This window comes from Schistocerca nitens, chromosome 5 (genome assembly GCF_023898315.1).
Source record: "Schistocerca nitens isolate TAMUIC-IGC-003100 chromosome 5, iqSchNite1.1, whole genome shotgun sequence".
In the NCBI taxonomy this organism is placed as follows: Eukaryota; Metazoa; Arthropoda; class Insecta; order Orthoptera; family Acrididae; genus Schistocerca; species Schistocerca nitens.
Window position 1 is genome coordinate 504,043,304 of NC_064618.1, and position 23,044 is coordinate 504,066,347.

At 41.1% G+C, this 23,044-nt stretch overlaps 1 protein-coding gene across 1 annotated transcript in view; it reads left to right on the forward strand.

Annotated features, from left to right (window-relative positions):
- The window catches only part of LOC126259507 (cytochrome P450 4C1-like), a 108,710-nt gene that overhangs the window by 43,769 nt on the left and 41,897 nt on the right, over nt 1-23,044 (forward strand). Inside the window, exons 3-6 of the mRNA XM_049956356.1 lie at nt 1,343-1,449; nt 2,192-2,282; nt 12,056-12,241; nt 14,868-14,937. Coding sequence (XP_049812313.1) covers nt 1,343-1,449; nt 2,192-2,282; nt 12,056-12,241; nt 14,868-14,937 — 454 coding nt within the window. The remainder of the gene's footprint in view (nt 1-1,342; nt 1,450-2,191; nt 2,283-12,055; nt 12,242-14,867; nt 14,938-23,044) is intronic.

The following is a 23,044-nucleotide window of genomic DNA, read 5'->3' on the forward strand; positions in this document are numbered from 1 at the left end:
ATGTGAAAATACGAGTGTGGTGTGGAATTAGTGCCGGCGGACGCAGTGGCAGTGGCCAGAGGCCATACCATGCGACCCATAGACCCCTCGTGGGCCTCTTTCATGGGACACAGTATTTTACATCTGTGACCTGTTGCAGTCAACCTGAAGTTCTAAAGATCTTTTTGCATGAAGCGATACATTCTGACAGGTATGTGAAAAATATACTGTGTCCTTTTTTTTTTAGAACACCCAATAAAAATGTATATGGTTATTTCAAGCAGGATAATGCAAGACAACACATCACCAATGCTTATATGACAACAGTACCAAGTGCTTTTGATGATACGATAGTTGATTGGCCTTCTCATTCTCCAGAACTAAGTCCACGTGATTTTTATCTGTAGGGCATGTTAAAAGACAAGGTGTATGCAACCAACCCTCACACGCTTGAAGAGTTGGAAGATAGGGTTCGGCTAATCATTTCCTAGATTTCGGCAGTTGAAATTTATGGAGTGTTCACTAATTTGTTCGAGAGATGTCAGGCTGCTCTTGCTTCAGAGTGACATCATTTTGAGCACATACTGTAAATAAAGGTATGCTTAAGTTAATTTTATGGCAAAGTTGTTTATACTTAACTCAGGGGAAGAGCACATGCAGCCAATTACTGGCAGATTAGTGTCTGAGAGACGGGCGTGGCGGTGGCCGGCGGACGCGGTGGCAATGGCTGGAGGCCATGCCATGCGACCCATAGACCCCTCGTGGGCCTCTTTCATGGGACACTATTTGACATCTGTGACCTGTTGCAGTCAATCTGAGGTTCTAAAGAAAGATCATTTGATGTGATAAGGGCAACAACCATAAAAATGAAAGTGATGTTTATTATTTGTCAGCAGGTTTGATTTATATGTGAGTTAGTGTAGATTCTTGCTGAAATGTAAATAAACCTGAATATCAAGGAAGAGGGCAAGGATTTTTTTTTTTTTTTGGAAATTCAGTACTTAATTCATAAAACAAATGAAAATATTGTAAAAATAATTTAGGAAATTATTTAAGAAGGAATCTAGAGTTTGTGTGTGCCAGTCCACTTTTTAACAATGCTAGGAGTCCAAGATAGCACTGTGAATGGCAAACATGACTCCCAGGACTATATTTAGAATGTATCCAGGTATACAATCTTCAAAAGCGAAATAATTAATGGAATATGAAAGTGCATGACATCAAGAAGGGGAACAAATTCTTGGTTTTAATCCAACAAGCTAGTAATAAAAATTAACGGCCATTCATTTTATTTCTTGTGTTACATAACATTAATTTCCCTTTTCCTGGAAATAATTTTAAAATTGTGAAATAATACTTACAGATATTTTCCGAATGGCTGATGAGAGAGGAAGGAAATATTGGCCTCTATTCAGAACTTGGATGGGTCCACTTGCAGAAATTCATGTTATAAAACCACAGCATGTAGAGGTAAATATTTTTATGTACACATTACATCAGTACTACATTCCCAAACAAATTTCTTTTAGAATGCAATTAAGATATTTTTGTTATTATTATATTAATACAGATTTTAAAATTATTAGTGCATCAGATAATTGTTTTACAAATCTTAACATTTACTAGGTTATAAAATACCCAACTTCAAAAATAGCACAGAATAATTCTTTTAATTCAGAGTGAATATTTGAAAAAAAAAATGACTGACACTAATAATAAATCAGCTCAATAAATTCACTATATGCTGACTGAGATATTAACAAGCAGTTTCTTCAAGTAGGGTATGTGAATGTTCATAGCTAATAACAGCTAATTTCTTTATTAGAAATTTAAACCAGTCACAAGAAGCAAATTACTTCTTTGCTGCTTTAGCTGCACAATTAGGAATTAGCTGATGAATACGACATGGAACAGAACTATCTACATAATGACAAACCACTATCCCTCACATAGGTAAGAGGTGTGGAGCAGTAGGCAAACACATAGGAAAGATTATTAATTATCTGAGCTTCTGGACAATATAGTCCTTCGTTGATGCACATTTGCAGTTTGCGCATTTGTGGCAGCTGTCTGAAGAACATTGCCAAATAATTCAACTATTTATTTTCATTTCTATGGACTTATCTGATGCTGATCACATATTTTGTTTTGTGAACAACTATTTTTAAGAGAAATCAGTATACTATGTAATTATGCTTAACACAATTTTCAGATAATTATGAGCAGCACAGACCATATCGAAAAATCTCTTGTTTATCGATTCCTTCATCCTTGGTTGGGACAAGGTCTGCTAACAAGCAAAGGTATGTTGCTTTGAATTACTAATGAAAAAAAAAGCATTTTGAGGGTAAATTATTTCTGAAAATGAGAACCAAAAGGTAAAAGAGAATTAACTGATATTCTCCTTTCTTATCATCTATGTTGTTTCTTTGTCAGTGACTGGTGTGCAACAGACTGAAATGCCCATGCATTTCAGAACAGAAACTATGATCTTACTGAGGCTTCATTATGATTTTCTTTTGTAATTTAACCCTTTGACTGCTAAAGGCATGCCCTCTACAGTCTGTACTGAGAGTGGCTTTGTTGCTGTTGCTGCCTGTCCTGAGATACAGCATTCCAGCCACTGATAAATACTTATCATCCAATTTTAAGAAAACTATTCAGTAGAAAAATTTGATTTTTGCACATCTTATGGTCTGATACCTTCACTCAATAAACAACAAAATTTCTTTTTTTCTTATTTGTCATAGTTATTGTGCTGCATCAAATTAAGTAAAGTATCGCACAAAAAATTTTAAAAAGTTTGCAGAGGTAAAAATGTGTTGCATAAACTTTGCATATGGTTGATTTTAGCACATATGTTCCTTTACATGAAATGTAGATAAGGATATTATGAAAAGGATAGTTGCTACTCACCATATAGCAGAGATGCTGAGTGACAGATAGGCACAATGAAAAGAGCTTTGAGCCAACAAGGCCGTAGGATTTGGGTAATGAACATAATGTTCATGATGTGAAGTGACTGTCAACATTACCGATTCACATACACAATATTTATTTACACACTTTATACTGACAGGTACAACTTAAACACTTGGCATCTCAGAACACACTGCCCCATGTCAAGAAATACTGTTCTTGCAGTGATATTCTTGGGGATGAAAGTCTACAGAGCTTGTGTCCCCACAGGGCTGTCCCCAGCCCCCACCCCCAAAGGCATGGAATGCTGAAGTTGGTGCGGTGCAGGTCATCTCTGGAGATGCTGTCTAGCTCATATTCGTCTCAATGTCTTGGTCGGCACAGCAGTCTGCCTGTTTGTGACATTGGTACTGGCTGAGTAGGTCGAACTGTCGGTTTTGTACATGGCAGACACCACGATCGTCATGTCATGTGGAGACACTGTGATATCTTCTGGAAGGTAGGGTTTGACATCAGTTATGATGGAAGAGAGAGGGGGTTGTGTCGTGGCGTGATGTCAAAGGGGCGGTATTGTTCCTTGGCATCTCCACAAAAGTCCATGCTGGCTTCAGTGTATTGACGGACGGAGTAGTGGGTTTGCGTGATTTCGAATGTGTTTGGTCCCTGTCTTAGTACATTGTATGGTCCACTGTATGCTGGGTGCAGTGATAGCTTGATGGTGTCTGTGCATAGTATTACGTGAGTGCAAGTCAGTTGGTTTTTGTGCACAAATACTGTGGGTATTGTGTGGTGTGATGGCGGTGGGACTCAGAGGCTGCGTATCCATTTCTGACCCATCATACGAGGTCTGGTAAGTCCTTGTTGTCTTTGTCTGTGGCCTGTGTGACAAATTCTGCTGGGAGGCTAATCGCTGTAGAGGATCTCCAGTGGTGAGGCATCAAGGTCCTCTTTGTGGACCGCTCTGATACCCAGCAGCACCCAGGGTAGGGCATCTGACCATTCGTTATCATAGCACACCAGTGGTGTTTTCAGCATGCAGTGCCACTGTTCCACAAGGATGGTAGGCTGTTGTATGTAATCAGTGGCAGCTGCAGAGGTGGCACAGTTCCGTAGACAGGGTCGATTCGAATTGTCCAATCTGATTGATTGTTAGCGACTCATGGCAGCCAAATTTTGCTATCCATAGGTAGGTGAATGACCTCACCACTGTCACTGCTGGTATGTCCCTGAGTGAAGCAGCCTCCACCCACCAAGTCGTTCGGTCGTTGACAAATAGGATATAATGAAATCTGTTAGATTCAGGTAGTGGCCCCACTAAATCTATATGTGTGAGTTAAAAACAGTCCTTTGGGACAGGGAAACTCCCTAACGGTGACTGGTTGTGTCGTCCTGTCTTTGCCCTCTGGCAAGGAATGCATGCTCGTGTCCAAGAGGCACAATCCCTCTTCATATACCGAGCGAGGTGGCGCAGTGGTTAGCACACTGGACTCGCATTCGGGAGGACGACGGTTCAATCCCGTCTCCGGCCATCCTGATTTAGGTTTTCCGTGATTTCCCTAAATCGCTTCAGGCAAATGCCGGTATGGTTCCTTTGAAAGGGCACGGCCGATTTCCTTCCCCATCATTCCCTCACCCGAGCTTGCACTCCGTCTCTAATGACCTCGTTGTCGACGGGACGTTAAACACTAATATCCTCCTCCTCCTCCCTCTTCATATTCGGCCACACATAAAACTCCAAAACTAGTTTCATTGTGGGATGCACTCCTGGGTGACCTAAGTTATGGAGCAAGTCGAATACTGTTCGGCGACAGTTGGTGGGGGTGGAAGGTTCCGGACACTGGGCATTGTCATAGCTGTAATCCCATGTCACTGCTTGAGAAGAATCATTCCAAGTCCATATCTGTTGCCTGCGTGACCGCGAGGTTATCGAAATCCAGTTGAGTGGTTACGGCTGCTAGGTGGGACAGGTAGTCCACAACCATATTGTCTGCTCCACGCATGTGGCAAACATCTGTTGTGAACTGTGAGATGTGGTCCAAGTGCCTAAACCTGCTTGGTGTGGCATTGGCGGATGGATTCTCTACTGCGTCAGCTAATGGTCAATGGTATGTGTAGTTAGTAAGTGGTCTCCCTTCAATATCGTCACAGAAATAGCACAGCACTTCATACACAGCCAGTAGTTCTTTGTCAAAGGTTGACCACTTCCTTTGAGAGTCTGTCAGTTTCCTTGGGAAAAAATGGAGAGGTTGTGTCATCCCTGGCACACCCTACTGTAATACAGCGCCTGTTGCTCAGTCATTCGCGTCTGATGTAATGATAAGATGAGCATCCGGTGAAGGTAGTGTGAGTGTGACGGAGTGGGCTAGTTGAGCTTTAATGTTGTCGAATGCAGTTTGCATCTCAGCTGTCCATGTTAGCTTCCTTTTTCCTGATGTATTTTTCCCCCATAGACCTTCAGTGATGGGAAGCAGAGTTTCAGCTGCATGGGGTAGGTGTCTTCAGTTGAAATTGGTAATGCTGAGAAATTTACATAGTTCTTGGCAATTTTGTGGGAGGGAATCAGTTAGTAATCTGCTCAATTTTGTCCTGTGTGGGCCATATGCCTGTTACATCGACTAGGTGGCCGATGAACATGACACAAGGCTGTCGCAGTTGGCATTTTCCAGTACTAATTTCCACCCCATGTTGTTACAGCTTGTTGTATACTGCATGCAGGTGTCATTCATGCTCCTGTGTAGATTTTGAGAATATAATTAAATTGTCTAAATAGCAGTAACAGTGTGGCACATTGAAAAACAACCCATTAAAGAATCTTTGCCATGACTGCGGCATTTTTAATCCAAAGAGCATGAATAAGAATTCATATAAACTGAATGGAGTGATAATGGCCATTTTGTGAACGTCCTCCGGGGCCATAGGTATTTGGAAGTATGCTCTTTTACAGTCCAGTTTGCCTTGCCAACTCATGTGCAAAGTCTTGGATATTCAGGACTGGGTAGCTATCTGTAATTGTTCTGGCATTGAGGTACCAGTAGTTGCCACAAAGGCACCATGTACTGTCTTTCTTTGGCCGCATAGTGATAGGTGATGCCCATGCACTGTCCAAAAGTCTGATTATACCATCCTGGAGATATTCTTCAATGGGTGCTTTGGCCTCATTGAGTTTGTGGGGGCTAGACAGTGGGGAAAGTGGCATACAGGCAGTCCCGGAGTTGTATTAATTCTGTGGACAGTGCTGTCTGTAACTATGCTAACTGTTTTGTTTGGTAGGAGTGGTCCAGGGGGTGGAATCCTGTTGTCTGATCTGTCCACAGGGGTGGTAGCCTTGTTGGTGGGTAATCCACTCGTGAGAGCAGAAACACTGTCACCGTTCAGCCCGATCGTGGGAGCTGGGTCACAAAGTATAATAGGCACTGTACTAACTTGTGTATCTGTGCTAGTGGTTGTACAGTTATCCTGTGGTTCTCAGGTGTGCCAGGCTGTCTGTAGTTGCTGGCGGATTCATTGCAGCTGGCTATCCAGTTTGTGATGGCAGATGCATAGCTGCTTGTTCTCTGTACATGCTTTGTTGTTCTCTTTGCAGATGTTCTTATAGGCCGTGATCTTTTGGTGGAGTTTGTCACACAGTGTTGCATGGCGTAATGCAATATCTGCTGTGGTCTCCATGTCTAACACTGGAGGGGAAGGGTCTGTGGTGGGTGGCAGACTGTCACTGCAGACACCCCCTATAGGGTGTAGTCCATCACCTTGCAATAACAGAGCCCCACTGAGATCTGGGATGAGGCAGTAATGACGGTTCCACCATTTTGGCCACAAAGAAAGTCCATTGTCGCGGTGCATGGTCATCTAGCCGGAGCACCATGGAGGTCGTCCCCATTAGCGGTATTATTGAATCATTTGCCGCTCAGAGTTGTGTGGTTGAGGGCCTGTAATCTCCTGTGGTGAGATGTGGGGGTAGCAGGCTGACGTTTGCACTCATATTGACCAGCAGGTACTGGTGTAGCTGGCAGTTGTAAACAAACAGTCACGCACCAACTGCCTGTGTGTGTGGCATGTTATGTGTTTTGACATGTCCAGTAGAAAGGTGGCTTTTTGTAGGGAGGCAGGCTGGTGCACCTAGGCCAGTCCACCAGTGTAGTTTGGGCTGTCAGCAATGGCATGCATTGGCGCCCAATCACATGTGAAACCAGCAGTAGCCGCTTGTCATTTTGTTTTGGCTGGACTGTGCTGTGGCAGCCCAGGTATCGGCTGTCTCCCTTGTTTGTTTATTTCCTGCAGGAGCTGGATCCGTGCACTGTGATTGTTGTGGTGCTGCAGCTGTCTTGGCCTGCAAGGCGGGGTCCAGCTGTGGGGGGGGGGGGGGGGGGGAGGAGGTTGCCCGGGGTCTGCGTGCAGTGCTTTGCGCTGTGTCTGCCACTGCTGCCGTCCTTGTCTGTTGTGCACCGTATCTGTCGTTGGCATGGCAGTCGTAGATAGGTGTCCTGGCACTGATCAGTGTCTGGTGGCATGCGAGTGCCAATGTCCTATTGGCCAATTGTAGACACATTTTCAGTGGTTTGTCTGCATGTAATAGAACTGCTGTCTGTATTTGCTCTGGGAGTTTGGGTAACTGTAATGACAATAGGGCCCAGTCTGGTAGTAGGTTATCAATTTTCGGTTGCAGTTTTCACCATAACGCCAATGGTATGTCATCGCCCAGCATTGACCCATTTGTGGGAAGGGGCAGTTATTGCTTGATAATCATTGCAACATTAGTGACTTCACCGTCTCATACTTGTGCGCAGTCGGAGTATTTAGCAGTAGATTGCTGACGAGCTCCATGTGTTCACTGAGATGGTTGAAAAGTATTAACAGCTTGCTCTGGCCATCCTCAATCTCTGCTATCCTCATCATACATTCATATAAAGCAAACCACACTTCTGGTGAGTCTGTGTGAATGGGCAGCAGGTGGAGTGTGATAAACGGTGGTGGTTCCTGTAGTGGTTGTTTTGTGTTGGCCCCACTGAGTTGTTGCCATGCATTAGTTGCATGGTGTTGCTCAGACAGACTGTGGTGGCCTGATGAGGTATGGCCATTGTTTGTTGTACCTGTCGGCATGGTGTGGTTGACGTTCTGGTTGGAGCTGTGGTCCAGCATGTGGCACAGCCGGCTAGGCAGTCACGTCATGCACATGGAGTGGTGAGTGTCATGGCGCAGGTGATATCTCTGTGCCATCACCCTTGTGATGTATAGAGGCATCAGCAAACTGTGGAGAAATATATTTCTGTTGGATATCACAGTTTTTTGGCAGTGTTTGGTCGTGTGTCCACAGTGGACACTGTTCCGTTAGTTGCATTGTGCCCGTTGTGGTTGCTGTAGTGGCATTAGTGTAATGAAAATGAAGTGCACGGTGCGGATTATGTAACAAGTAAGCCCATGTTAATGGCATTGCCCCACTTGGTCGTAGGATGCCTCACGGTAGGTGGGGCAAAGTCACGGTTGGTCGGAGGACATTGCAGTGTGGGAGGTCTCTGTGGTGTGCCCATAGTATTGGCGGCGTGTCATGTAATCATCGTCGACTGGATAAATTCATGGTAGATCGTCGACCCACGTGATATGGGGTTCACTGTAGACATGGTGGTGATGTCTGACTCCAACTTTATGTCCTTTGTTGTCAGTGCGGGTGGTATAGCAATCAGTTAGTAATTCTGATATCCATCTTGTGGTCATAGTGCTGTTGGTGCATCTGTTGGTAGTTGTTGATGGGTAGTCATGGTAAAACGGTCATGTCGTGCATCCATACCAGCATGCAGTGGCATCAGCGTATCCCAGAACGAGCTGGGGTGTGGGGAGTGGTGCTTGACGTCACGCCTGAGGTGCACTTTGGTACGCTGCACGGCTGCCATGACGTCACCCATGTGATGTGTGAGAGCAAAAGTAGTTTGTGGAAATATGCCATTCTGTATAAAATCACTGTTAACCAGCACTGTCTGTCCCAGAGACCGCCTAATACACTGACCTGCATGTTTTCTAGTTGTCACTGATTGTTCGGCGTATGTTACGTCACTGTGGTTGGTGTCCATAATTAGCCTGTCAATGCCAGACATCTCAATAATGGTAGAGTCACTTGGCTGATAGGGAGACTTGTGAGTAGCATTAGTACTAGCTGAATGTATATCAATTAGAATATTGCACTCAAGAATGGCAGGGGCTGCAGGGTAGTGCCATTATTCATTACTGCTGATCATTGTTGTCCCTTCGTTGTGTGGTCTGACGAGGTTAGTATCCACATAAGCACTCGTAGCACTATTTTCAGTGTTTGTTAAAGGCTCTGTGGTTGATGGAATCCTTTTGTGTGTGCTGATGTGTCAATGGTTGCATTGTTGTGTGGGTATTAAACACAGAAAAATTGCAATTTCCATCTTGTAGCTGTTGAAATTCGTTAGCCGGCCGCGGTGGTCTCGCGGTTCTAGGCGCGCAGTCCGGAACCGTGCGACTGCTACGGTCGCAGGTTCGAATCCTGCCTCGGGCATGGATGTGTGTGATGTCCTTAGGTTAGTTAGGTTTAAGTAGTTCTAAGTTCTAGGGGACTAATGACCACAGCAGTTGAGTCCCATAGTGCTCAGAGCCATTTTTTGAAATTCGTTAGATAAACACTCACAACACTTGCTGTCATTGACTGCAGCTGACTGACTGTCGGTGTGTGTATGATCCATGTCAGTGAGATGTTGGAATCTCACATTGGGTGGAGGTGGAGCAAATTGTCAAACAAAAATGTCGCTGTGTGTTTGTCAAAAGACTCAGGGTCACCATTGTAGGATTTGAGTAATGAACACGATGTTCATGATATCTAATGACTGTCAATGTAACTGATTCACATACACAGTATTTATTTATACACATTATACGGACAGATACAACTTAAACACTTGGCATCTCGGAACGCACTGCCCCATGTCCAGAGATACTGTTCTTGCAGCGATATTGTTGGGGACAGAAATATGTCCCCACAAGGCCTTCATCACACACACACACACACACACACACACACACACACATGTGACCAAATTCTCTGGCTGCTGTGGCCTACCTTCAACAATAGCCTCGTTTGCTGAAAGCTCATTTTCTGACAGTCTTTTCATTGTGCCTATCTGCAACTCAGTATCTCTGCTATATGGTGAGTAGCAACTGTCCTTTTCATAATAATGTTACATTGCATCCTGGATTTTTTATTGTTGAAATGCAGACAATGTATAGAAATTTTATGCAAAATTGAGAACAAAATGACATCTCATTTCATTCTTGAGTTATAGGTTTCTTAAATGGCTGATGGTCATGTACAGTGCCTGCATTTCCATCCCTGTGCATTGGGAGTCATATGGTCATAACAATCATCATATTTCATAAATGATTCAAGATATCAAAACAAGGTTTTCTGTAAATAATAGCATGTAAAGTGGCAGGTATGTTGCATGATAGATACTTGAAACATTTTTATTTACCAAGATATGGAAGTACCTCATCCGCAGCAATGAGAGGGTCAGTGGAATAGGATGTGTAAACATGTCAGTAGTGCTTAATGATAAATCGGGCCATATTTAAACATGTCCTCAGCACCTGGGGAGTGGCAGAGCATGCTGCGTTAATTTGTCCACAGGAGTCAAAGGGCTTTAGAGACCCATTTATCTTCATCAAGTGTTTTATTCTTGATTTTTTTATTTTTAATGACTTGTTATTTATATTAGGTTATTTACTTAATTTCCTTTCTTGATACAGTGCTTTATACTCCTCAGCTCACTTTGTTATACATAGTATTAGGAACTATAACCAACATTGAAAGTTCCTGGTTGATGAAGACTGTGCGCAGGACTGAGACTTGAACTCAGGACTTTTGCCTTTTGCAGACAAGTGCTTTAACCAACATTATCTGTCATAATTTCTATTTCATCCATGGGAACCGTATATGAAAATGATTGACTACACTATTGTACAAACTCTACTTTCTTCTATTCCATTCTGAGGCTCCTTTTTTATACATGTGAGGAGGGCATATTGCCTGATGGGTTTGTTGTAATATCTTCTACTGGAGTTTGTCAAAATCTTTTCAGTTTCATCAGTCATTCCAACTTGATAACAATCCAGAGCAAACAAGCAATAATCAGTGATGAATCATGGAAGTGTTTTGTTTATTTGTTTTGTAGGTAGGTAAGCTCATCCCAGAATACTCTCAATGATAAACAGTGTAACTTCTGCCTTCTTGTTAGTTAGAAGGAATGAACTTTAGGATTTAATGCCCTGTCAAAATAAAGGTCATTACAGACAGAAGACAATCTCAGAAAGGACAATAATGAGGCAAGAAACCTTTACAGCATCCACCACAGCTCAGTCTGCCCTGAAGGAGTGTGAGGAGTTAATTTAGGTGACAACTTAGATCTGTTGTTGATCTTTTGGCTCAGTGCAACAATTGTGTCTCAAAGCGAGGTTGTCTGACTTTTTTCCCTCAAACTGCACTATCAAATGTCTTCTAGCGAAAGGGGCACAGATACATATGTCTCAACAGCGCTTTCTTGTTTTCATTTTAACTCATTTTTCTTGGTAGTTAACCTTTTGGTCAATAGATGAGTACATTCAACTTAGCAAATTTTTTGGATTTAATAATGTGTCATTGACTGCAATCATGCAAATATAATTAGCTTTAAATATTTAAATTTCCAAACTCCAAATTGGATACAGTGATTTCTCAGAATACCTTTTCAAAGCTATTGCTCATTATAGTTCATATTAACACGTAATACTAATGAGAAATATGATGTTAAACTGAAAATAACTGGATACAGATAGAAGATATGCACAATTTATTTTGAATAGAAAAGTGAAAAATATACTGCAAGGTTTTTCATGCCAGTCCTTTATTTTCAGAAGACGTTGTCATTGTACCATCAAATTTGTTGATAATTTAATTTTGGGTGCACCATTACAGATCTTCATTCCATTTCTTTAAAGTTGCACAATTTGATGTCAGTGCATTGTACAAGAAACTGAAAGTCAACTTTCTGTTCTTACAGGCATTGTTGTAGTTCATTGCTACAATTTTTTCCTTTAAGTACTAATTGATCAAAAGTTTTCTATGTTTTAATCCAGGAACATTGCATTAAGCTTATATATTTATGATTTACAGGGTCTAAATGGCATTCTCACAGAAAGATGATCACACCAACTTTTCACTTCAAAATTCTAGAGACATTTTTTGAAGTCTTTGAAGACAAGAGTCAACTGCTTGTTAAAAAATTAAAAGATGAGGCCAATGGTCAAGTGTTCAACATTCATCCTTATGTTACACGGTGTGCGCTCGATGTTATTTGTGGTAAGGAAAAAATTATATTAATGCAGTATGTGTCACACTGATGAACCAAAACATGATGATCACTAGCCACAGTGAGACTGAAGTCCCAATGATGGCATTTTGGGCACATGACATGATAAGGAAAGTATACAAGCTGAGCATAGAGGAATGGGGAATCCTTTTAGTGATAATACAGTCAAAAAGTGGAAAAAGTCCAGAGATAAGTAATTTTGACAGCAGATTTTTATGCCCAGCACCTAGCAACAAACATCTCAGAAATGGTGAAGCCAGTCAGCTGCTCATGCGCCAATGTTCTGAACTTCTATTAAAAGTGGTTGGAGGATGCTGAAACCACAAATAGTGTCAAAGTGTGGAGGTTGATGGCTTGCCAAGTCTGTAAAGTGGGGTACATGGCAATCTACATCAGATCTGATGACAGAGTACAGTGATGGTGCAGGCACAAGTGTGCAGTGTGCATTGTTCAACATGGGGCTCTGCAGTAAATACCCCTATGTCTTTCCATGTTAACTCAACAACATTATCAGTTACAATTGCAGTGGGCGCAGATTCATCGACATTGGACCTGAATTGATCAAAATTAGATGCTTGATCAGATGAATCATGTTTCTTTTTACACTGTGCTGGAGGTCATGTCTGGATACCCCATCATCCAGGTGAATGGCTGCTAGAAGTACACACAGCACTACCGACACTCACTGGTGAGGACTGTGGTAGTAATTGAAGGCACCATGACAGCTGTGAATTACATGAAAATAATTTTGGACCATCTGTATACCATCACACTTGATGTCTTCCCTTACTGCGATGCGATCTTCCAGCAGGATAACTGCCTGCTTCAAAAGGCCAGAATTATGCAACAATGGTTTGAGTAGTCTCATAGTGAGATCATGTTGATGACTTTGCCACCTAATTTGCCTGATCTGAACTCCGTGGAACGTACCTGGGGTACAGTCAGGCACCAACTCAGACCCACAAACCTCCAGCCCATAATTTAGGGAAATATATGACCTATGTTTGGATATATGGTGTCACCTACCTCTAAAAACCTAGCAAGGACTGTCAAATCTGTGCCACACAGAATCGCTACTGTATTGCATTCCAAAGGTGGACTGACATGGAATTAAGCAGGTGGTTATAAGGTTTTGACTCATCAGTGTACTTTATGCATTTATTTTTCATTTATACTACCTGTCCAGACATTCATGAAAATATTCTTTCATTTATTTGTTCTCTTTTCTCCTTTTTTCAAATCCAGTTGTGCCCAATAACACCAACCTTCAAATTATGGTCTTCTGTGAACATTGTGGATTGATTGCAGTTATATTATGTAATACACATTGATTAATGGTTCCAATAGCATCATCCACAATTACATTCACTATGATATTGCACAGTCAATACAAAATAACAAAAATTCTTTCTTACAATATTCAAATCATTTATCTCTCATACACAGTCCACTCACATTAATGTGACATCACCTATGTTTGACATCAATGTACAATAACCACTCACAGAGGGCAGTGACAGCACTAAATGTGGAGGGTATGTAAAGGGTTGTGAGAGACACGTAAAGCAGTGCAGTCATTGTCGAAATGTGGAAATGGAATGATTAGCTGACATCCAAAGGGGCATGATCATTGGCTTTTGGGCCAAGGGTGGAAGCATTTCAGCAATGGCTAAGCTTGTAAACTGTTTGCATGAATACCATGGTTACAGCATATTGTGCATGACAAAATGGTGCTATCAAAACCAGTACCAAGGCAGCTGTGGTGCACCATGAGCCCTGGATGATGGCATCAGCAATGTCTGTGGAGACATATAGAGGCAAATAGGTGTACAGCTGCCTAGACGAATGAAGGGGCTACCAACAGTCTCTCCTCAATGAGTGTTCAGCGAATGTTGTTGCATACGGCTTTCTGCAGCAAGTGCCTGGTTCATGCACCCATGCTGACTGCTGTTCATCAGCGACAAAGGCTGGAATTTGCACACCAGCACTGCAACTGGAGATCCACTGAGTGGTGACAGATGGCCTTTCTGAAGTAGTCACATTTTATGCTCCGTTGGACAGATGGCCGTTGATGAGTATGGCATGAAACAGCTGTAAAGAAACATGCTGCAACTATTGTTGCCAGGGTTCAGGCCATATGAGGGGATGTTATGGTCTGGGGAGCATTTCTGTGGCATTCCCCGGGTGACCTTGTCATTCTGGAAGGCACAGTGTATCAATACAAATATGTGTCTATCCTTTGGGACCATATCCACCCCAGCTCGAAATGTACATGTGTGGCTCAAAGTGCGCCTGGGTGAGTTTACCGTACTCATGTTGTCACCAAACTCCGCAGATTTAAAACCAATCAGGAATCTGTGGGGCCACCTCAGTGGGCTGTTCGTGCCCTGGAAACTCAACTGAAAAACCTAGTGCAGCTGCCTACAGCAGTGGTCAGCATGGCTCCACATCCCTGTCAGTACCTTCCAGAACCTCACTGACTCTCTTCCTGCATGTCATCTAGCAGTTGATGCTTCCAAAGTTGGTTATTCAGGTGTTTGAGAGGTGGTCACATTACTGCAACTGGACAGTGTATAAACTGTAGAATATAAAGTAAACCCAGTTTTTCTCCACCAGAAACTGCAATGGGGACACCAGTTAATGCACAGGAAGAGACAGATTCCGCCTATGTATCAGCTGTTTATGCGTAAGTAAAAAAGTTAATTTCATCCTGAGGTTGGAATGAAATGTCCATATGTAGAGTGACTATGGGCCAGTGAGTAGCTAACAAATCAATGTCAGTTAAATAAAGAATGAAGATCTTCTGTTTATCAGTCAGCATCAGACTGATATGCAAAAGCATAGTGCTATAGAAAGATTGGCATATTAAATTGGGTTCTCTTAATGTCAAAAATAAAGAATGTAGCTCCTCTTTTCTGCCAGATGGAAGAACTTCTTGTTACGAAACTGGAGTATTTATGATCTATAAGTCTGCTAACTCCTTTTTCATATCACTGTCTATCTTTATACAACTGTAGTTCTGTTTGGAGATTAAACATTTTACAACACATTTCTCACTTCCTTACAATGTGGGTTAAGGGCATGCTGAACAAATGTCAACTGTAGTTACAATAATGCGTATCTCTGTCTCTGGAAGAGAAAAATACCGTTAATGTAAAATTCCATATATATGATATTTACACAGGTTGCTAAGATAATCTGATAGTAAGGTCAAAGTAGGATAGATAATGACAAGTTCAAATTATCTGCAAGATAATCATAGGACAGAAATGCACTGTTATGGAGCTACAGCTGTAAAGTGGCAACCAGTCTACAATGAGCTGGAAGTTTATTTGGTAAGCGAATGGAGTTTAATATGTCCAGCAAAGCAGTTCTGTTTGACTAAGCTGTTACTGTGTAATGTTACGGTTTTTGGGCTAAACTACTACATTTATTGTCATGTGTGGCACGATGCATAAATTATCATGAACAGCTGCACAGACAATGACCTATTGATATTCACATTGCTATTGCAGGAATGGGCATCAGTTTTTTTTTTTTTTTTTTTTTTTTTTTTTTAGAAGATAATCATTTTTAGGGTTGTGGACCAGGTCTTAATGGAAACAGGTTGGTTGGTTGTTTTGGGGAAGGAGACCAGACAGCGAGGTCATCGGTCTCATCGGATTAGGAAAGGAAGTCGGCCGTGCCCTTTGGAAGGAACCATCCCGGCATTTGCCTGGAGCGATTTAGGGAAATCACGGAAAACCTAAATCAGGATGGCTGGACGCGGGATTGAACCGTCGTCCTCCCGAATGCGAGTCCAGTGTCTAACCACTGCGCCACCTCGCTCGGTCCAATGGAAACAGGTATGTTTAGACTCAAACAGGCCACTGAGTGCAGTTCAGTGAAGATTCTGGCATTTGATGAGTCTTGCACAGAAACCCTGAAGGAAGTAAAGGAATGTAGGTCGAATATATTTTCAACGTGAGGCTTAGTGATAGATTAAGTTTTATCACACATTAAATATGTTTGTAAGATGCCTCAACTGAGATTTTGGCATTTAACCCTCGATCAGACGTGCTGATTTTCATAACATGGGCGGGCGCACTGCGCACTTTGTACACATGTAGTCAAAACCTGTCATCATGCTACCAAGGGAAACATGTATGAGCTAAATCACAGTTTGATTTTAGTTTATTTAAACAACAATATGAGAAACTTATATTAAATCACTAATTCGCTATTTGATTAAACAAATAAGAAACTTTCATATCATTCTGTTGTCGCAGCTGACATATCAATCTATTCCAACACTTTTTAAGTATATACTGAACAAAAACACTCTTTCTTTGCTATATAAAAGAATGAAGGCTTTAAACACACATAAAAAAAAGTTTTTCATCACCTCGGTTACGAGAGTTCCGGAATCTGTACAGAAAATTGGAATAGAGATCAGCATAAACATCATTTCCGCCCTTTTTATTGCTTTTGAAAACCACACATTGCATGTTGTACCATCATACAGCGAGACCTTCAGTAGCACACCCTCTTGCATTGATGCATGCCTGTATTCATCATGGCATACTATCCACAAGTTCATCAAGGCATTGTTGGTCCAGATTGTCCCACTCCTCAATGGTGATTTGGCATAGATTCCTCAGAATGGTTGGTGGGTCACATCATCCATAAACAGCCCTTTTCAATCTATCCCAGGCATGTTCGATAGGGTTCATGTCTGGATAATATGCTGGCCACTCTAGTCGAGCGATGTCATTATCCTGAAGGAAGTCATTCACAAGATGTGCACGATGGGGGTGCGAACTGTCATCCATGAAGACAAGTGCCTCACCAATATGCTGCCGATATGGTTGCATTATTGGTTGGAGGATGGCATTCACGCTTCGAACAGCCATTACGCCCCTTTCATGACCACCAGTGCCATATGCCGGCCCCACATAATGCTATCCCAAAACAGCAGGGAACCTCCACCTTGCTGCAATCACTGGACGGTGTGTCTAAGGCTTTCACCCTGACTGGGTTGCCTCCAAACACATCTCCAATGATTGTCTGGTTGAAGGCATATGCGACACTCATCTGTAAAGAGAACATGATGCCAATCCTGAGCAGTTCATTCGGCATATTGTTGGGCCCATGTGTACTGTGATGCATGGTGTCGTGGTTGGAACGATGGACCTTGCCATGGACATTGGGAGTGAAGTTGCGCATCATGCAGCCTATTGCGCACAGTTTGAGTCATAACATGATGTCCTGTGGCTGCACAAAAAGCATTATTCAACATAGTGGTGTTGTTGTCAGGGTTTCTTCGAGCCATAATCCATAGGTAGCGGTCATCCACTGCAGTAGTAGCCTTTGGTCAGCCTGAGTGAGGTATGTCATTGACAGTTCCTGTTTCCATGTTCGAACAATATCACTTTGGTTCACTCTGAGATGCCTGGACACTTCTCTTGTTGAGAGCCCTTATTGGCCCAAAGTAACAATGCGGATATAATCGAACCATGGTATTGACCCTCTAGGCATGGTTGAACTACAGACAACACGAGCCGTGAACCTCGTTCCTGGTGGATTGACTGGAACTGATTGGCTGTTGGACCCCCTCCATTTAATAGGTGCTGCTCATGCATTGTTGTTTACATCTTTGGGTGGGTTTAGTGCCATCTCTGGACAGTCAAAGGGACTGTGTCTGTGATACAATATCCACAGTCAATGTCTGTCTTCAGGAGTTCTGGGAATTGGGATGATTCAGAAGTTTTTTGATGTGTGTATATTGAAGAAGTATCAGTTATCACAAAGTTCCTTCCATCTACACACTTAATTGTCTTGCACATTTTCGGGAAATTGTGACATTCGCCTGCTTTAATTTCTTCATTTGTTGTCCTCGGTGTTGATGTACTGTGTTGCTACATTGGCTGAAAAATGGGGTTTGGAAGTTCAAAACTGACCACTTTAAATGATGTAGCCAAAAGAAGCACATTTGTGTTTCACAGTTCTTTACTTTCACAGTTCACAACCCTCCAATAATACACAGCTATATGGCCAGTGCACTATTGTTTAACTCTCGATAAGCCTCATTAATAGGTTGCAGGCTAACATCCACAAACTGCTACAATAGTTTACTGTAGAACATCTACGAGCAGTAAAAGCCTAATCACACAGGTCACAGTTCTTGTAGAATAATAAGGTAACCGAGCAAAAGTTTTTAGAGTGCAAAAGCATGTGATAAGAACCATTTGTGGTGTAAATTCAAGAACATCTTGTAGAAACCTGTTCAAGGAACTTTGTATTCTAACCACTGCTTCTCAGTATATTTATTTATTCCATAATGAAATTTGTTGCAAATAATACATCTCTGTTCACACCCAAAAGCTCAATACATAATATCAATACTAGGAATAAGAACAGTCTACATAAAGATCTAAAATCACTCCAATATTTAGGAACACACATTTTCAATAAATTGCCAGCAACCATAAAAACTTGGTTTCAGATAAAGCATGGCTTAAACAGAGTTTGAAAGACTTTTTGACAGGCAACTCCTTCTACTACATAGATGAATATCTTAGCAGAAACAGTTAAGCCAGTTTAGTAAAAATATCTGTTAGATTTCAGTTTTGACAACACTTTGTCTCAACAGTCAAGATTAGATATTTTGTGTATGATAAATTTATTAATAGTGCATAACAGTGTTTCATTCTGACAGCATGTTAGTTCTGTAAATATTAGCTGTTCCAGTTTACTGCATTGCATTAACCTATTTCAACTGTCTCCTGACAAATGATCAGGGTAGTAAGTAATATATTCAAATGTTCTACATTTTTATGTTATACTTTCTGACATGTTCCACACCTATGAGAAACATCTCATTTTTTGGGTCTATGGAATGAAAACGTAATGTAATCTAATCTAATCTAATCTGACACTGTCGTTGTTTTAACACACGGCCTAACTGTGTTACACTGATTTCACAGATGCATTATTGTTGATCTAACCAATACAGGTTCCTTGTCTGAAACTCGGCCATGGACTGACTGTCTCAGGACCAAAAACCAGGTCCTTATATATCCTCACAATAACAGGTGCTGAAACTACACATTGTTCAAAGTTTAATTTACAGAAATTACAATTAAAACTTACTTCATTCAATTAACTGAATACATAGAAAACTTCCTTATTTTTAACTGTTTCTTCTACTACACAGGTTAAGCCGTATTATTTGTTTAAACCATGAACATAACAAATATAGTTGTGAAAACAGTACTTTTGACAAAACTGTTAATTACTTTGGAATTAGTTAAGGGCTGGCTTTGCTAACATGTTTTCGAATAGAGCCAAATAGATCCTTTAAGAATACTTTTGGTTGTTTCCCCAAATATTTATAATTATTATAGAATTTATATTTGTTTATACATCCTTCACTTTGTTTTCCACACTATTCAATATTACTAGTGAAGAATGTTTTAGCATCTGCTAAAACAAATATATTTATCCCATACGTCACTGGTTTTCTTGGGATATATTGAACAAAAGAACAGCAACCCCTGAAAGCTTGCAACTTTTTGTCTACTGTCACAAAATGTCCCACACTGTAAGTGTTCTTGCAGTTCACCCACCACAAATGCATCCAATATTATTGAATCTTTATTGCAGCAAGTTTATCAGTTACTCCTCTTTCTTGCCTTGTACTCATGTCATCACAACAGATACATCATAAAAGGAACAGAAATCTTCTGTAGCTCATAACAAATCTCATAATCTCCATACCAGTACCATCTGCTGTCCACAGTTCAATGACATTTGTGTGGTTTGCTTTCTTAGTCCCGATGAGATACAGCAATCCCGACAATGCCATTATTTCACACCTTGTAGTTTCCTTAGCATACCTTTCTCTGGGATATTGTACACATTCTTTCTTAGCTTGAATGTATATGTTCGTGTATTTTAAAATTTCATCAGTCATTTCCACGCCAAGATTGTGCATAAAGCCTCTGGTTCACTTGTGACCCCTCTGGCAACACACGTACGCCCAGGGAATATTTTCACAATATTCTTTCTTTTTGTTTTCAAAGTCACATTAGGACATGTTTTATTCCATTTACACATTTTGTGCATCTCAATAAAAATACCACCAGTGGAGAGTGGCTAGTCAGTCATCATCTTATTCGTGGACTTGATCAGAATCTGAATCGTGGTCACTTCGTGTGATAAATTCCTCTTCTTCTTCAGAGTCATCATCGTTTTTGTTGTCTGGTACAGAGTTGAACTCTGGATCCTCGTTGAGTAATCAATCAAGCTTGTTGTCTGTCAGCTTTGGTCTTGCCCTGCTTATTACATGTTATCTTTTGATTCGATTAAAAAGGAACGAAATGAAAGTGAAGAAAAAATTACTTACATGACTGAGCTCATGGTGTACTGTGTACACTAAGGTGACACTTTTGCAGTTTATTTTAAATTACTTTAGCTCATGTGAACCTATGACAACACATCTTCTCACTGTGCTAGCTGAAACAATAATGCAGAAATAGGTAAGGGTGTGCTATTGTAAAACAACAGTTGAACTGTGCATGACAATGTTATTTGCGGTTGGTGCACTTTATACACAGGCGCGCCCGCTCAAGGGTTAATGGGGTCTGTTGCCTGACATAACTTTAGGGTTGCTGCTTGGTTCAATCAGCTGTGGTGAATCTAAGCTAATACAAGTTTGTTCATAAATTAGTTTGTTCAAAATTAGCAAAACTGATACACTACTACAATGCTTGTTAGCAGAGCAAGGTTAGGCATTGAAAAAGATAAGTAACAGATTGTTCATAACACTTATATTCTGATAACCACACATTACATGTAGCACACTTAAGAGAGTGGACATCAAGAGCAAAGATAGTCTACTTGTCATACTCGATGTATACAAACAAAACAACCAAGGAGCCAGATTACCAAACATAACACTACCACTTAATCTGGCGACAATTTCAATTTATGAACAAGATACATGTGTTGCTCTCTGGCAAGCAGTTTAGTTAATACATCAGCAGGAATTTCCTTTGACTGCAAATACTTAACAACAGTCTTATTTCTTTTAACACATTGTCTAATAAAATGTCCTTTAGAACAAACATGTTTTAATCTAGAATGAAACACAGGATTTTGTGACAGTCTAATAGAACTCTGGTTGTCATGGAAAATGATTACAGGATTTTGGTGCTATTATTTAGCAATTCACTTATTAGCCGTCTCAATAAAGTGCCTCTTTGGCTGCAGAATTCATCTACAAAATTCGAATCAACAAAACCAGTCATATTCATATCCTTGAAGTCTCCTTTGTCAAACACAATGCCATAATCTACAGTACCTTTGATGTAACGAAGCACCATTTTTGCTGCCTTCCAGTGAACACCAGTAAACTTACAATTCTACTGGCTTAAAACACTTGCTGCATAAAATATGTCAGATCTTGTATTAGTGCTGATATACAGCAAACAACCTATAAGTTCTTGGTATGGCACTTGAACTTTATCACCCTGCATATCCCAAAGCTTTAATCCAGCTTCCATTGGTGTTCTAACAGGAGCACAATCGCCCATATCAAAGCGATTCAACACATCTGCAATATAACCCTTCTGGTAAAGTTTTAAACTACCTCCCTCCCAGTTTCTGGTTATACACATACCCAGACAGGACTTTGCTTCTCCTAGGTCTTTAACTTCAGAATTTTCAGGCAACCCCTGGTACAACTTGTCTTTCATCACAATGTTATAACACAAGACATTCAAATCATCTACATACAGAGCAATAATTTCAACATTTTTACCTGGCCGTTTAATGAACACACAATCTTCATTGGCATTTGCTACATAACCTAGGTCTAAAAGCGTACATTTTGCCTTTTCATTCCACTGTCTGCCCGATTGTTTCAAACCGTAAATGGCCTTAGTTAGTTTATAGACTTTACCTCTACTCCCTTTTAAAACAAAACCATCTGGTTGATTCATGAAAATAGTTTCCTTAAAGTCCCCATACAGAAAATCATGCTTAACATCAAAATGGTAGATCTTAAAATCAAGATTTACAGCTAAACTAATGAGAGCTCTAAGAGTACTATGTCTCACAACAGGTGAAAAAGTCTCACAATAATCAATGCCAAATTTTTGTGTAAACCCTTTAGCAACAAATCTAGCACACTGGAGTGCTGTACCATCCACATTCCTTTTCAGCTTAAATACCCATTTGTTACCTACAAGACTTTTATTACCCTTTGGTGGATTTACAAGTTCCCAAACACCACTGTTCTGGAAACATGTAATTTCCTCTTTTATGGCCTTTATCCAGTCTTCTTTGTCACCCCTCGACATGGCATCCTCCAAGTTCACTGGATCTTCTCCCAAACTAGAAAAATCACTTACCAAATAGGTGACATAATCCAGGTACTCCTTGGGTTTGGATATACAGGCTAATCTTCTGACTGGTTGGTCCACTTCTGAAGCATCAGGGTCCATTGGCTGCACCTCAGTCTCTTCTGTGTCCGCCACAGACTGAGCATATGGGATGTAGTGTGGGTCTTGATCTCTGTCACTTCCAGCACTGCTGACTTCTTCTTCTTCTTCTTCTTCTTCTTCTTCTTCTTCCTCTGCCTCTCCCCATTCAGTATACTGTTTATTTGACTAGAACATACAGTAATCTTCATTATTAACAGCTGGTGTCCTGGTATTGTCAGTCATGCACTCATTCTCCAGAAAAACAACACTCCTGCCTTTCACTATTTTCTTCGGGTTCTGTGGATCAATTAGTCTGTAAACCTTGGT